Below are 17639 nucleotides of genomic sequence, written 5' to 3'. Positions count from 1 at the left end.
CTTATCACTTATGCATCGGAACACAGAGCGAAACATGACACATGCATGACCAGTGCAGTCCAAATATGTGCTGGGGGCAGCCAGCAAACAATGCCACACTTCCAACGCCAACATATCGTTTACTATCGTTAACCTGTACGTCTTTGTAACACGGGAGGAAACCGGAGCACCTGGAGGAAAGCCACACGGTCACAGGAGGAACGTACACACAGACAATGGTGGGAATCGAACTCTTAATTCTACAGCTGGCTTACTCAGCCTAACCCATATGCCTTGAGAGGTAACTGAAGCACCAGGCATTCTTCTGACATTTATCAAATTCCTCTGGTATCTCATTCTCTGCGATGGACTCCAGCAATTGCGGTATCCTAGCCTCATGGAGTACCACAGCACCGAAACAGGCCCATCTAGAATGTTATTCTGCCTTGTTCCATCGACCTGCACTCCGGCCTCCGTACGCCTCCCAATCCACATACCTATCCAAACTTCTCTTAAAAGTTCAAAGCAAACCCACATCCACCATGTCCGGTGGCAGGTCATTCCACACTCTTAGCTAAAGAGTTAAGAAGTTAACTCTTAGTTAACCCTTTTAGTTAAAAAGCTCCTGCTCATGTTCACCTTAAACATATCAACTTTCACCCTTAATGCTTAACCCATGACCTCTAGTTCAACTCTCACCCCACCTGAGGGGGGAAAAGCCTGCTTGGATTCACCTTTTCTGTACCCAATTTAATTTTGTACGCCTCTGTAAGATCTCCTCTCATCCGCTCCAGAGTATAAATTCCTAAGCTATTCAACCTATCTCTGAAACTCAGGGCCTCAAGTCCCAGCAACATAGTTGTAAATGTTCTCTGCACTCTTTCAGGCTTATTGATATCTTTCCTGTACATAGGAGATCAGAGCTGTACACAAGCCTGGGCCCCTCACCCACTCAGTATGGCTGACCATATCCTCAGTCCATCATCCTTGTAGTAGTAACCCTCAGGTCTGCCACGCCGCGGAGCTCCAGGGCGTCCGGGAGACACAGCAACTGGTAGGTTATGGCCAAGAACTCCTGTTGAGACAGCAAGAGGCGTCCCTTGGTTCCGACGGCGAGCAACTTCAGAGAAAAGTAGAGAGCAGAAAGGGGGTGGTGAAAGTTTCTGGGATGCGGCCATTTGGGGTTGGAGGTGGGCAGAGGTCCCTCCAACCCAATACAGAGAAAACGCAAAGAACCAGCTCTGCCGCTGGCCGCTGGCCAACAGTCTCTGACCCAACTACACCCTCCATGACCTCAACATCACAAACACTGCATCTATCCATAACTCCACAAACCCCCCCCCCCCCCAGACAAGGAGTGATTCCTTCAGCCTGTTGATAGTGGTGAACCTGTGGAATTTATTACCATGGAGGGCTGTGGAGGCCAAGTCATTGGGTATATTTAAGGCAGAGGCTGATAGGTTCTTGATTGGGAGGGGAGAATGGGATTGAAAAAAATCAGCCAGGATTGAAAGGTGGAGCAGAGATTCAATGGGCTGAATGGCCTAATGCTTTCCTATATTTTATAGTCTATGGTCATATGTGACAATAATAAACCTATATACTAATTTTGTATTCTTATTGGATTATTATTGTCTCTTGCATACTGTTCATACAGATCATTACACAGAGAACTGCGGGGTGGGGATGGTAGAATAAGGAGTACAGCGCGTGGACAAGAGTTATGTGGCAGACTCACCTTGCTAATGACCCCTCCTTCACCGATCAGGTCCTGCCTGGCCTGTGTGTTGATCTGCATTGTGTACTTTGCGTGCGGGAGTAGGAGCTGAAAGACGAGAACACACCAGTGACAGCAAGGCAAGGGTTAAGATAATGATGTCCAGGCAAGGATAGTTTCCAGACAGAGTGCAGTTAACCCAAGCAAGCATGGACTTTGGAAAGCATAGTTTCCCTTTGCAGAGCAGTGGACCAGAGCCTTTCTGTGTACTGAGACAAATGTGCAAATGAGTGACAGCTATTGGTCAGTTACTTCACTAATTCTAAACTATTATTCGCCTTTAATGTGGAGATTCTTTACCTACTTACTGTCCATTAGGCCACTGGCATTTAGAGCAACAATGAAGGTTGTCCATCTCTGGTGGTGTTCAGGGCTTCCTGCATGATGTCAGTAGCTTCCACCCGGTTTTCAAGTGCCTAGGGGAGACTCAGGAATAACATCACTCAGATGTAGAAGGATTCTTCATTGCTGCTTCCGTAAACAGTTTTGTTTTACTGGTCAGGGTTGTTAGCCCTCAGCTGGAGGACAGGTGGACCACTCTTGGTCTGGCCTCTACCCTTTGACCTGTTTGGAATGGGTGACCCTACCAAGACCCAAAGCACAATGTCCTGACTCCAGCCAGCATAGCTCTCCCGATCACTGAGCCACGCAAACCTCCAAACCCAACGCCAAGGTTGTGGGCCCCTTGGAGGAACATGGAGATTCTATTGGCTATTAATATGTGTATTGTCAAAGTTCAAAACAAATTCATTATCAAAGTACCTACATGTCACCATATACAACCCTAAGGTTTGTTTTCTTCTGGGCATACTCAGTAAATCCAAGGACCAGTGAAAGATCGCACCCCACAGCACAAGCAAGCAACATGCAAAAGACAACAAACTGCAAATACAAAAAGAAAGAAATAATAACAATTAATAAATAAGCAATAAATATAGAGAACACGAGAAGAAGAGTCCTTGAAAATGAGTCCATAGGTTCTGGGCACGTGGATGGTAAAGTGAAGTTATCCCCTTTGGTTTAAAAGCCTGATAGCTGAGTGGTAAAAACTGTTCCTGAACCTAGTGGTGTGAGTCCAGAGGCTCCTGTACCTTGGTGATTGTTCACACAAATGAGGATTTTGAACATACATAAAGTACCAATTGGTCAGTGTTTGTATCCAACCAGCCAATTCTTGTAAAAATGATGTTTCTTAGTGGCAGTAGAATAAGATTGAGAGGGCTAATAAATCTGCCATGTTTGAATGGCAGAGCAGACTCGATGGGCTGAATAGGCTAATTCTGCTCCTATGTCTTATGAAGTTATGTGTTCAGACTTTAGAACAATGTGGTGACGGGGCCATGTTGTTCTCCTTGTTTCTTAAGTATGGTTAAGAAACAAGCTTTCAAAGTCCAGTTAATTAGAGACAACAATGTCTCTAATTGTTGTCTGAGACAACTGATCAGACAAGGAGAAAAGACAAAGAGAAAGAGAAGGCCCTGCTTACTGCATCCTCATCGGCAGACCTCAGTCACCAAGGATTGGTAATAACATCTCCTCCGGGTTGAACATCCAGGTGTACTGTACGGCTAGGCCAGGAGTTCCCAACCTTTTTTATGCTCTGGACCCCTACCATTCACCGAGGGGTCCCTGGACCCACAGGTTGGGAACCCCAGCCTCTAGGTCAAGTGCTAATGTCCTGCTCTAAACACGTACACGTACCATCTAGTAAAAAAGGGGGGTGGGGGGTGGAATGAGCTATGGAGAGCTGTAACTCAGTCAGCTCCATCATGAGCACTGGCCTCTGTAGTATCCAGGACATCTTCAAGGAGCGATGCCTCAAAAAGGCAGCGTCCATTATTAAAGGACTCTCAACACCCAGGTCATGCCCTCTTCTCATTGCTACCATCAGGAAGGAGGTTCAGGAGCCTGAAGGCACACACTCAACGATTCAGGAACAGCTTCTTCCCCTCTGCCATCCAATTTCTGAATGAAAATTACTGTATTTTTATGCCCTCACTACTGTATTTTTTTATTTCTATTTTTGCACTACTTATTTAATTTAATTGTTTTATATACGCCACAAAGTTAACAGATTTCATGACACATGCCAGTGATATTGGACCTGATTCTGGTTCTAATTGTGCGGCTAAGCACAACTCCGAAGTTGCTGATGGAACCACAGTTGTTGGAGTCACAGGTGGGAATGAGTCAGCGTACAGGAGTGAGATAGCTTATCTGGTAGACACAACAACAATGTCTCGCTCAGTGTCAGTAAAATGATTGTTAACTTCAGGAAGGGGAAGGAGAACAAACATACACTAGCTTACATTGTGCAAAATCATTGAGGAGAGAGTCAACAGCTTTAAATTCCTGGGAGTTAATAAATTGGGTAATCTGTCCCGGGCCAAGCATATAGATGCAATCACATTATGACAGTATCTTCACTTTCTTACAAGGTTAAGGAGGTTCAGCTTGTCACCAAACATTCTATCAAACAGTACAAATGTACTGACTGGTCTGGTCACTGATGGTCTGGTCTGGTCTGGTCATGGTCTGGTCTTCATCATCATTCTGTGCCATGTAGTATGATGTGGTCTTTCCATAACCATGACTGTTCTCTGCAATTTTTTTTTACACAGATGGTTTGCCATTGCCTTCTTCTGGGCAGTGTCTTTACAAGACAGGTGACCCCAGCCATTATCAATACTCTTCAGAGATTGTTTGCCTGGTGTCAGTGGTCACATAACCAGGACTTGTGATATACACCGGCTGCTCGTACGACCATCCACCACTTGCTCCCATGGGTTCATGTGACCCTGATCAGGGTGGCATGGGAGGGAGGGGCTAAGCAGGTGCTACACCTTGCTCAAGGGTGACCTACAGGCTAGCAGAGGGAAGGAGCACCTTACACCTCCTTTGGAGTGAGCCATATCTCCATCTCACCAACCATTGATGTTTAAAGGCAATTGGACAGGTATACGGATATAAAGGGCTTGGACTTCTTCCCCTCCACCATCAGATTTCTCAATGGACAATTAATCAACTGTGAACATTACTTTTGTGCCCTTTTTGCACAAATTGGTTAATTTAATGTTATAGGTCTACAGTACTGTGCAAATATATATACGGTAGCTAGGGTGCCTAAGACTTTTCCATACTCCTGTATTTGCCAACATGGAGCAAAGAGCGAGTTTGTAAATCTGGCGGGAGCAAAGGATGCTGGGAATGACGAGGGTGGAGCGCCACAGGAGGGGTGCGTGACAGGTGGCAGAGATGGAGTGCTGGGGCAGTGGTTAGCATGCATGCAGACACACCCAGCCCTGCAACATAAGCCGTGGTCATTTGATTCAAAACAATTGATCTTCACAGAACGTCTCTCCTGTGCTTACCACTCCCTCCCCTCTCCCTTCCCCTTTTCCCAACCATGACTCCCCTTTCCCTGTCCCCTTCCCAATCTCCGTCCAAAATAGAGACCCGTATCTGATTCAGGTTTGTCACCACTCACAAAAGTCATGAAATTTGAATTTTTTGTGGCAGCAGTACAGTGCAATGCACTGTTACACATGCAGTTCAACTCTGCGTGATTATGCAGAAAGTTTGAAGTTAATAACTCATCTCTCTCTACCTTAGGCCACAAACTTATCAATCACCCCTGATGTGGACACTTTCTGGAGGTCCAAGATCTGTATGCTCCACAACCGCTGGACTGTGTGTAAATGTAGGAGGGGACCATGTTGAACAATAAATGTGCTGGGTTTTCTAAAATTGACTCCTTCTACATAAGGCCATGAACTTATCAATCACCCCTCGTGTGTATGTGTGTGTGTGTCTAAGGCTTTTACATAACACTGTACATATGTAATTAAATAAAATAATAATACAACAAAATGATACAATTATAAATATATTATTGTAAATTGTAGGGTTTTATATATTGCACTGTACTGCAGGTGCAAATCAGATTTCAGAACATATGTAAGTGATATTAAACCTGATTCTGACTCTGAAGTTGCTCTGAAAGACCTGTCCCCATATATCCAGGCTGGCATGCACCAGTTGGGTTGGAGGCCATGTTTCTCTGTCGTATTACTCTAGGACTCCAGTACCTTGTATATCGGATGCACAGATGGCAGCTGCCTGATTGTGGCCACACAGAAAGTCTCGGCAACAAGGTGGGTGTTCGGGAGGTGGGAGATCAGACTGTGGCATTGGAAGTCCGCACTCTTCACCCACATCTTGGCCAGCAGCCAGTCCAGCTCAGCGTCCAAGGGCAGGAAGATGGGATTGTGCACTCCTGGCGTCTGCTGCAACTGTAGGCAACAAGGAAGACCACTGTCCAAGCAATGACAAAGTTCAAAATAAATTTATTATCAAGGTACATATATGTCACCATATACAACTCTGTGATTCACCTCCTTGTGGGGATAATCAATGAATCCACAATAGAATAAATGAAAGCCCGCACCAACTTGGACATTCAACCAGACTGCAAAAGACATAGCAAAGATGAGTGGGAAGCCAGATGATTGGGAAACTTTTAAAGAGCAACAGAAAAAGGCAATATGATGAGAAAAGATGAGGTATGAAGGTAAGCTAGCCAAGAATATAAAGGAGGATAGTAAAAGCTTCTTTAGGTATGTGAAGAGGAAAAAATTAGTTAAGACCAAAGTTGAGCCCTTGAAGGCAGAAATGGGTGAATTTATTATGGGGAACAAGGAAATGGCAGACGAGTTGAACAGATACTTTGGATCTGTCTTCACTAGGGAAGACACAGACAAGCTCACAGATGTAATAGTGGCCAGAGGACCTAGGGTAACGGAGGAACTGAAGGAAATTCACATCAGGCAGAAAATGGTGTTGGGTAGACTGATGGGACTGAAGGCTGATAAATCCCCAGGGCCTGATAGTCAGCATCCCAGGATACTTAAGGAGGTGGCTCTAGAAATTGTGGACACATTGGTAATCATTTTCCAATGTTCTATAGATTCAGGATCAGTTCCTGAGGATTGGAGGGTAGCTAATGTTATCCCACTTTTTAAGGAAGGAGGGAGAGAGAAAAGAGGGAATTATAGACCAGTTAGCCTGACATCAGTGGTGGGGAAGATGCTGGAGTCAATTATAAAAGATGAAATAGCGGCACATTTGGATAGCAGTAACAGGATCGGTCCGAGTCAGCATGGATTTATGAAGGGGAAATCATGCTTGACTAATCTTCTGGAATTTTTTGAGGATGTAACTATGAAAATGGACAAGGGAGAGCCAGTGGATGTAGTGTACCTGGACTTTCAGAAAGCCTTTGATAAGGTCCCAGATAGGAGATTAGTGGGCAAAATTAGAGCAAAATTATTGTGGGTAGGGTACTAACATGGGTAGAAAATTGGTTGGCAGACAGGAAACAAAGAGTAGGAATTAATGGGTCTCTTTCAGAATGGCAGACAGTGACTAGTGGGGTACCGCAAGGATCGGTGCTGGGACCGCAGCTATTTACAATATACATTAATGATTCAGATGAAGGGATTAAAAGTAACATTAGCAAATTTGCAGATGACACAAAGCTGGGTGGCAGTGTGAAATATGAGGAGGATGTTAGGAGAATACAGGGTAACTTGGACAGGTTGGGTGAATGGGCAGATGCATGGCAGATGCAGTTTAATGTGGATAAATGTGAGGTTATCCACTTTGGTGGCAAGAACAGGAAGGCAGATTACAATCTGAATGGTGTCAAGTTAGAAAAAGAGGAAGTACAATGAGATCTAGGTGTCCTTGTTCATCAGTCACTGAAAGTAAGTATGCAGGTACAGCAGGCAGTAAAGAAAGCTAATGGCATGTTGGCCTTCATAACAAGGGGAGCTGAGTATAGGAGCAAAGAGGTCCTTCTGCAGTTGTACAGGGCCCTGGTGAGACCACACCTGGAGTATTGTGTTCAGTTTTGGTCTCCAAATTTGAGGAAGGGCATTCTTGCTGTTGAGGGAGTGCAGCGTAGGTTCACGAGGTTGATTCCCGGGATGGCAGGACTGTCATATGTTGAAAGATTGGAGCGACTGGGCTTGTATACACTGGAATTTAGAAGGATGAGAGGGGATCTGATTGAAACATACAAGATTATTAAGGGATTGGACACGCTAGAGGCAGGAAACATGTTCCCGATGTTGGGGGAGTCCAGAACCAGAGGCCACAGTTTAAGAATAAGGGGTAGGCCATTTAGAACGGAGTTGAGGAAAAACTTTTTCACTCAGAGAGCTGTGGATCTGTGGAATGCTCTGCCTCAGAAGGCAGTGGAGGCCAATTCTCTGGATGCTTTCAAGAAAGAGTTAAATCGAGCTCTTAAAGATAGCGGAGTCGAGGGATATAGGGAGAAGGCAGGAATGGGGTACTGATTGTGGATGATCAGTCATGATCACATTGAATGGCAGTGCTGGCTTGAAAGGCTGAATGGCCTACTCCTGCACCTATTGTCTATTGACACAAACTGTGTAAATACAAAAGAAGAAATAATAATAATAAATAAATAGGCAATAAATATCATGAACCTGAGATGAAGGGTCCCTGAAAATGAGTCCATTGGTTGTGGGAACATTTCAGTGATGGGGCAAGTGAAATTGAGTGAAGTTATCCACTTTGGTTCAAGAGCCTGATTGTTGAGGGGTAATAACTGTTCGGTAATAACTGGTGGTGTGAGTCCTGAGACTCTCGTACCTCCTTCCCGATGGCAGCAGTGAGAAGAGAGCATGTCCTGGGTGGTGGGGCTCCCTGATGATGGACGCTGCTTTCCTACTGCGACACATCATGAAGATGTACTTGATGATGGGGAGGGCTGTACCCGTGATGTACTGGACCATATCCACTATTTTTTGTAGGATTTCTCATTCAAGGTTATTGGTGTTTCAATACCAGGCACTGATTCAGCCAGTCAACATGCTCTCCACTACACATCTGCAGAAGTTTGCCAAAGTTTTAGATGTGTTGCCGAATCTTCACAAACTCCTCAGGAAGTAGAGGCACTGCCAAGGTTTTTTTTGATGCAATCACCTTTCATGCAAGAAAACTTCCTAAAGGAATTCACAGAAGAATTTTTAACCAAAAAAACCCCAAAACTGGCACTAAGTTTTACACAGAAAAGTTTAATCCTCTTAACTTATGAGGAATAAGCTTCTCTGTGTTAAACTTAGTGTCAATTTTAAGTGTCCCAAACTCAGAGTTCCCCAAGTTATTGCAACTGCACAAACTTCTGGCTGGATTCCCACATAGAACTGCTCAGGACAGGCTCCTTGTCAGGGAGAGTAATGTCTGAGTGATGTTTTATCTATATAGTTTGAATAAGTATTCTCGTCTGCTTAAATAATTAATAACAGTTTATATGTAAAAATACGTGAATTGCATACGTCATTGTGTTACTATATGATACGTACACGGCTTGCTTAAAATAAACTCAAAGTTAGAGCCGCATTTCGGACCCCCATGTCTTCCTTCGTATTAGTTTAATGTTTTGAAGTTACAAACATAGCACAGGGTGAAGAGGGGAATCACCAGGACGCTGCCTGGAACAGAGGGCATGCCCTGTGAGGATAGGGCTTTTCTCTTTGGAGTGACAGAGAGTGAGACGTGACTTGATGGAGGTGTACAAGATGATACGAGGCATTGATAGAGTGAACAGCCAGAGACATTTTCCCGGGGGGGGAGGGGATGGCTAATCTGGGGGGGGGGAGGGAGGGCATAATTTTAAAGTGATTGGAGGGAAGTATAGGGGGAATGGCAGAGGTACATTCTTTACAGAGAGTGTGGTGGGTGCACTGCCAGGAATGGTGGTACAGGCAGATACATTAGGGACATTTAAATGACTCTTAGATAGGCACAGGGATGGTAGAAAAATGGAGGACCATGCAGGAGGGAGGGAAGCACCAAGTTGATCTTGGTTGGTATAACATTGTGGGCCAATGCTCCTTATTGCACTCTTCTGCTCTATGTTCTATGTTGTATCAAATGAAGTTAACATCTTCTAATTAAACTAATCTCATCAGCCCGCACATGGCCCATATCTCTCCATTCTGTGCATGTTATTTGGAAGAGTGCAGGAAAGTTTTACCAAGATATTGCCTGTACTCAGGGGCCCGAGTTACACGAGGAGGTTGTGTAGACTGGGGCATTATTCCCTGGAATGTAGGAGACTGAGGAGTAACCTGAGATATTTAAGGTCAGGAGGGGCATAGACAGGGTGAAAGGACATAGTTTTTTTCCCTGAGAGGGGTGCCTAAAGCAGAAGGTGTTAACCAGGGGTCTGTATACTGGGGATGGGGTGGATGTGCTACACAGGGCAGTACCGTGCAACAGGTTTTAAAGTCAGTTCACTGACCCCGTCCACCTGTCCATTCTGTGACCGGGAGGAGTCAGTGTACCACGTTTATGTGGAGTGTGAGAGGTTGCAGCCCCTGTTTGAATATTTGAAGGGGCAGCTCCTCAGGTTCTGGTTACACATCAGCACCGCACTCCTGATTTATGGGCATCCAGGACGGGGGTTGGGGGAGGGGCACAGGTTGCTCGGAGGGTCTGCTGGTGGGCTTGCTCCTGGCCAAGTTGGCCATTCACGGGTCCAGGTAGCGGCGGACAGTCGGGGGCTCTGCACGGGATGACTGCCTGCCCCTCTTCCGGAGGTACGCCCATCCATGACTGTCCTTGGTGATGGAGTGTGCAGTCACCATGGGAACAGTGGGAGATTTCCAGGAACAGTGAACCCTGCCCCCCAGGGAACTGACTGATTTATGGACAGTAATAATTATATTTCAATTTGAATTTGTTTACTGTCTTGTAAATACTTGATGTTTGTATTTTGTGTATTTTTGTGAAAATTAACTTCTGTAGTTTTGTTAAAAAGGGTGCTGGCTAGATTAGAGGGTACGAGCTCTCAGCAGAGGTTATGGTAAACTTGGGTTGATTGCTCTGGAGAGGAAGAAGCTGGGGGGAGATCTGCATTTGAGGTGAGAGCGAGTAGGTTCAAAGGAGGTGTGCGAGCAAGGATTTTTATGCAGAAAATGCAGCCTGGGTTGGTGCTGGAGGCAAATACAATGGAAGCGTTTAAGAAGCTCCTAAAAGAATGTGCTGAGAATGGAGGAATGATGTAGATAGAATGGATTAATTTAGTTACACCAGAAAATCTGCAGATGCTGGAAATCCAAAGCAACACAAACAAACTGCTGGTGGAACTCAGCAGGCAGCATCTACGGAAATGAATAAACAGTCGATATTTTGGGCCGAGACTCTTCATCAGGAGTGAAAAGGAAGGGAGAAGACATCAGAATAAAAAGGTGGGGGAGGGGAAGGAGGAAATCTGGAAGGTGATAGGTGAAGACAGGTGGGTGGGAAAGGTCAAGGGCTGGAGAGGAAGGAATCTGATAGGAGAGGAGAGTGGACCATAGGAGAAAGGGAAGGAGGAGGAAATCCAGGGGAAAATGATAGGCGGATGAGAAGAGGTAAGGGGCCAGAGTGGGGAACAGAACAGAGGAGGGGAAAGAGAAAACAATTTTACCAGAAGGAGAAATCGATGTTCATGCCATCAGGTTGGAGGCTACCCAGACAGAGTATAAGGTGGTGCTCCTCCACCCTGAGGATGGCCTCATCTTGAAGCAAGAGGAGGTCATAACCTGATGTGTCATTATGGGAATGGGAATCAGAATTAAAATGTTTGGCCAATAGGAAGTTCTGCTTTTGGCAGATGGAGCGAAGGTGCTCACCAAAGCAGTGCCCCAATTTACAGCTCTCTCACCTGGATAGCGAAGGGGCATCATGCGGTTCCCTTGGTCCAGGTGAAGGAGACAGATGGGCGCCACCAGGCACTGCTGTTCCCCATTGATGATGTTAGCATCAAGGCCATCCAGCATCTTGAAGTCAACAATAAAGATCTTGCCATCCTGTGCAGGGTAACAACGGGATTGATTCAAACCTTGACCAATAACACGCTCGGGTAACACCCAACCTCTGTCCATTGAGAGATGGGGACCATTCATCCCCTTTATTCTTGGCCTGTCGTTCATAGAGACATATATCATGAAAGTAAGCTCTTCAGCCCACGTTGACCAAGAAACCCATCTGGTCCATGCTGACCAAAGAGCCCATCTGGTCCACATTGACCTAGGAGACCATCTGGTCCACGCTGACCAAGAAGACCATCTGGTCCACGTTGACCAAGGAACCCATCTGGTCCATGTTGACCAAGGAGCCCATCTGCTCCATGTTGACCAAGGAGACCATCTGCTCCATGTTAACCAAGGAGACCATCTGGTCCATGTTGACCAAGAAGACCATCTGGTCCACATTGACCAAGGAACCCATCTGGTCCACGCTGACCAAGGAGCCCATCTGGTCCATGTGGACCAAGGAGACCACTGGGTCCACATTGACCAAGGAGCCCACCTAAGTTGGTTATGCTTGGCCCATAAACCTCTTAAATGTTTTCCTATCCATGTACCTGTCCACGTGTCTTTTAAGTTGTTACTAAACCTTTCTCAGTCACTTCACCCGGCAGCTTGTTCCACAAATCCACTTTCCTCTGATTTTCCCAATCTGCCTGCATATTGAAATCCCCGGTGACGATTGTAACATTCCCCTTCTAACAAGCATATTGTATCCCCCACTGTAATTTGTAGCCTTCATCTTTGCTACTGTTTGGAGGTCTGAATAACTCCCATCAGGGTCTTTTTACCCTTGCAGTTTCTTAACTCGACCCACAACGGTTCTATATCTTCCCATCCAATGTCACCTCTTTCTAAGGATTTAATTTCACTTTTTACCAACAGAACTGCCCCCACCCCCTCCGCCTACCTGCCTGTAATTTCAATACCGTGTCTCTGAATTACCTTAACCTCCTGTTGGAGCGTGGAGCTGCCCAGGGAGTTCTGCACCATGGCGTCGGTCACAGGGAAATTGTCTGGGATCTTACTGCACTTCCGAATCATCACTGGGTTGCAGCCGTTCAGGAACTGGTACCCAAAGAACCAGTCCTCCTTCCAGTGGTCCCTAATGTATACTGCCAGAGAAAAGTACACCGGATAAGGTCAAAGACTCAGGCGAGTAAACAGGGAGCCATCTTTTTCCAAGTGTAGAAGTGTCCAATACCAGACAGCGTGTATTGAAGGTGAGAGGGGGTAGGTTCAAAGGGGATGTGAGTGGTAGGTTTTTCACTCAGAGAGTGGTTGTTGCCTGATGCAGTAGTCTTCTTCTTTTGCCCATTACGCCGCTGGCGGTTAGGGAAGTAATGAAGGTCCTCCATTACCGCCAGTGTTCAGGGCTTCCTTCATCATGTCCGTGGCTTCCTCTCGGTTTTCACTACAGTCACTCATGCAAGCCCCGGGTGGTGACTCAGAAATACCGTCACACTCAGATGTAGAAGGATTCTTCATTGCTGCTTCTGTCAATGTTTTGTTTGACCAGTCAGGCTTGTTGGCCCTAACCTGAACACCCAAACCTGGAGGACTGGTGAACCACTCTTAGTCTGGCCTGTACCCTTTGACCTGTTTGTCATGGGTGACCCCACCAAGAGCCAAAGCACAAAGCCCTGACTGCAGTCAAGATGGCTCTCCAAACCCTACAACAAGGTTGGGGTCCCCTTGGAGGGCCTGGTATGGTGGTAGAGACAAATGCAGTAGATGCTTTTAAGAGCCATTTGGATAGGCACATTGATGTGAGGAAGATGGAGGGATATGGACATGGTGTACATAGGAGAAATTTGCTTTCATGGAGGATTTTGATTTACTCTTTAGCTCGTTCGGCATAACATTGCAGGCCGAAAGGCCTTTCTGTGTTCTATCTGAAAGCACTGAGTTCCATCTGGAAAAAGTTCTGTCTACCTGGGCCTTGGCAGCTCCTGTGTCTGGTCAGTGCCCTGAGCACTAAAAGCCGGGAGCTGGATTTCCTTCAGCACTGAAGGATATTCCCAGATCCAAGGCTCTGCCACTCCTGTTTCCTCCCTCCAACGCCACACTGTGTGCCGGGGAGTCCATCTCGCAGTCCTCAGCATTGAGATAGGCCTGTGGGGTCTTACTGACGGCTGGGTCTTGTCCAACAATCTACCTTCTTGATTTCACAATCTACCCCGTTCAGGTCCTGCATCTTATTGTTTACCTGCACGGCGCCTTCTCGGTCGCTGGTACACTCTATTCCCCCTCAGGGCACTGTGTAATGGTCCAGTCCGTGTGAACAGTATGATAGAAAAGCTTTTCACTCTATCACAATCCTGAGGCCCCTCCTTGGGTCGGGGTCGACCATGGATGCTGCATTCCAGCTGTCTATATGATACACAGCCTGGGCAGCACGATATGGAGAGTGAGCTGTTGCCCGTGCCGTAAGCTCCCCCTCTCCACGCAGCTGAGGAACCCAAACAAACGGCAGAGACCGATACAGTCTGACATCACAGGAGTCGCCAGTCAGCATTGAACTCAACGTAGGACTGCCTTTGGGACTCCAGCTCTGGATTTTTCCCTCGGGGTTTACTCCCGAAGCCCTCCCCACGAGTGAGTACAGCCACAAGGCAGCAGAGATTTGAGATCAGGTTTCCGTCTCCCAGATGGTTGCCATCCCATGGCTGACAAGCCCCATCCGCCTGAAGGAATTGGCTCCAGTGGCTCGCCTTTGTCAGTAGAAATGGTTCCACCGGACTTAGTAGCTAAGCCACGCGTGAAGGCCAGGAGCTGGACTTGGTTGTCAGATGCTGTTTGAGGGGCATTTAATAGTTAGTGGGAGCTTATCCCTACTACCTCCCTTGGCTATAACAACTTTAAGGAACGATATGGCAACACCACTCCCAATACCAACACCTCAGGTCCAGCATTCCCAAAGGATATCACTGCTGCGTAGATTCCAAATGTGTTGATGGAAAAATTTCATCGGTACATCCAGTTTGATATCTTCTTCACCACAATGGACCAGATGGGCTCCTTGGTCAACGTGGAACAGATGGGCTCCTTGGTCAAGTGGACCAGATGGTCTCCTTGGTCAACATGGACCAGATGGGCTCCTTGATCAATGTGGACCAGATGGGCTCCTTGGTCAACGTGGAACAAAGGGTCTCCTAGGTCAACGTGGACCAGATGGGCTCCTTGGTCAGCATGGACCAGATGGGTTTCTTGGTCAGCGTGGACCAGATGGGTTTCTTGGTCAGCGTGGACCAGATGGGCTCCTTGGTCAATGTGGAACAGATGGTCTTCTTGGTCAACGTGGACCAGATGGTCTCCTTGGTCAGCGTGGACCAGATGGTCTCCTTGGTCAGCGTGGACCAGATGGGTTTCTTGGTCAGCGTGGACCAGATGGGCTCCTTGGTCAATGTGGACCAGATGGGCTCCTTGGTCAACGTGGAACAGATGGTCTCCTTGGTCAACGTGGACCAGATGGGCTCCTTGGTCAATGTGGAACAGATGGGTTTCTTGGTCAGCGTGGACCAGATGGGCTCCTTGGTCAATGTGGAACAGATGGTCTCCTTGGTCAACATGGAACAGATGGTCTCCTTGGTCAGCTTGGACCAGATGGTCTCCTTGGTCAGCGTGGACCAGATGGGCTCCTTGGTCAACGTGGAACAGATGGTCTCCTTGGTCAACATGGACCAGATGGGCTCCTTGGTCAATGTGGAACAGATGGTCTCCTTGGTCAACGTGGACCAGATGGGTTTCTTGGTCAATGTGGACCAGATGGGCTCCTTGATCAATGTGGAACAGATGGGTTTCTTGGTCAACATGGAACAGATGGTCTCCTTGGTCAGCGTGGACCAGATGGGCTCCTTGGTCAGCGTGGACCAGATGGGTTTCTTGGTCAGCGTGGACCAGATGGGCTCCTTGGTCAATGTGGACCAGATGGGCTCCTTGGTCAACGTGGAACAGATGGGCTCCTTGGTCAATGTGGAACAGATGGGTTTCTTGGTCAATGTGGAACAGATGGTCTCCTTGGTCAACATGGACCAGATGGGTTTCTTGGTCAACGTGGACCAGATGGGCTCCTTGGTCAATGTGGAACAGATGGGTTTTTTGGTCAACGTGGAACAGATGGTCTCCTTGGTCAACATGGACCAGATGGGCTCCTTGGTCAACGTGGAACAGATGGTCTCCTTGGTCAACGTGGACCAGATGGGTTTCTTGGTCAACATGGAACAGATGGTCTCCTTGGTCAGCGTGGACCAGATGGGCTCCTTGGTCAGCGTGGACCAGATGGGTTTCTTGGTCAGCGTGGACCAGATGGGCTCCTTGGTCAATGTGGACCAGATGGGCTCCTTGGTCAACGTGGAACAGATGGGCTCCTTGGTCAATGTGGAACAGATGGTCTCCTTGGTCAACGTGGACCAGATGGGTTTCTTGGTCAATGTGGACCAGATGGGCTCCTTGATCAATGTGGAACAGATGGGTTTCTTGGTCAACATGGAACAGATGGTCTCCTTGGTCAACGTGGACCAGATGGGTTTCTTGGTTAATGTGGACCAGATGGGCTCCTTGATCAATGTGGAACAGATGGGTTTCTTGGTCAACATGGAACAGATGGTCTCCTTGGTCAGCGTGGACCAGATGGGCTCCTTGGTCAGCGTGGACCAGATGGGTTTCTTGGTCAGCGTGGACCAGATGGGCTCCTTGGTCAATGTGGACCAGATGGGCTCCTTGGTCAACGTGGAACAGATGGGCTCCTTGGTCAATGTGGAACAGATGGTCTCCTTGGTCAACGTGGACCAGATGGGTTTCTTGGTCAATGTGGACCAGATGGGCTCCTTGATCAATGTGGAACAGATGGGTTTCTTGGTCAACGTGGAACAGATGGTCTCCTTGGTCAACGTGGACCAGATGGGTTTCTTGGATGTCCCTTTCCTCATTGACAGAAGGGCTGCTGCCAGAAGACTGGGATTGATCCAGACCACGTGCAGGTGCGTGTGTGGAGTTTGCCCGCTCTCCATGTGAAGCCCCCCCCCCACTCCCACCTGGGTGCTCCAGTTCCCTCCCACATCGACCTGTGCATCATTGCCCCAGTGTAAATTACCCCATTCGTGAGTGGGCGAGGGGCAGAACAGGGGGAGGAGCAGAGGGGAATGTGAGGAGAGTGAAATGGGATCGGTTTAAATAGGAGGTTGATGGATCGCACAGATGGGCTGAAGGGCCTCTCTCTCTCTCTCTCTCTCTCCTCCTCTCTCCACCTTACCTGCAATAGGACTATCCACTGTCCAGAAAATACTATCAAAATCCTCCAAGCAGCTCCAGGACTGTCTGAACATATTCACAAAACGCTTCAGGCGCAGGCCCTTAAAGCTGAGGGAAAAAAATACAGGCATCAGCCAAAAAATAACTGAGTCTCGGGGCTCTTTGACTCTCCCACAAAACAGCCAGTAATTAATGGTGCTCGGAGACTTGGGCAAATTACTTTCCCATGATGAATACTGGTTCCTACCCAAGAGTCAGAACCAGATTTACAAGGACCACTCCGTCTATGCCTCTCAGAATCTTGTAAACCTCTATCAGATCTTACCCCACCCCAGCCTCTGCCGCTCCAGAGAAGAAAACCCAAGTTTATCCATCTTCTCATGACATCAGTTGCCCTCAGATTCAGGCAGCATCCTGTAAAAACCTCTTCTGCACCCCCTCCAAAGCCTCAACATCCCTCCCGTAGTTGGAGCAGGAGGGTGAGCTTTGGACGACACAACTTTCAGCCATAGGGAATCCTCAGTTTCCAACCCAAGGGCAGGGAGTAAGAGATTTGGGGTTCAAGTCCAGTTGTTGCTGCAGTTGGCCACACAAGTTGTAGGTTTGTAAAGAAGGTATCTGACATGCTTGCCTTTAATGGATGTGATATTGAGTCAAGAAATTATGCTACACACACAAAATGCTGGAGGATCTCACCAGGTCAGGTAGCATCTATGGAAACTAACTCCATTATGGACACTAGCATC

The 17639-nt window shown here is 47.3% G+C and overlaps 1 protein-coding gene across 1 annotated transcript; it reads right to left on the bottom strand.

Moving 5' to 3' along the window:
- Positions 1 to 952: 952 nt before the first annotated feature.
- On the bottom strand, positions 953 to 12998 carry LOC140729804 (polyunsaturated fatty acid 5-lipoxygenase-like). Its single transcript, XM_073050017.1, has 6 exons — positions 12929 to 12998; positions 12586 to 12755; positions 11507 to 11640; positions 5845 to 6058; positions 1718 to 1804; positions 953 to 1099 (listed from the first exon to the last, which is right to left on the bottom strand). Exons 1-6 carry the CDS (start codon positions 12996 to 12998, stop codon positions 953 to 955), a joined length of 822 nt encoding a protein of 273 aa, XP_072906118.1.
- Positions 12999 to 17639: the final 4641 nt, after the last annotated feature.

Source organism: Hemitrygon akajei, chromosome 6 (assembly GCF_048418815.1).
Source record: "Hemitrygon akajei chromosome 6, sHemAka1.3, whole genome shotgun sequence".
NCBI classification, from domain to species: Eukaryota; Metazoa; Chordata; class Chondrichthyes; order Myliobatiformes; family Dasyatidae; genus Hemitrygon; species Hemitrygon akajei.
This window is presented reverse-complemented; position numbering and strand designations above follow the sequence as displayed.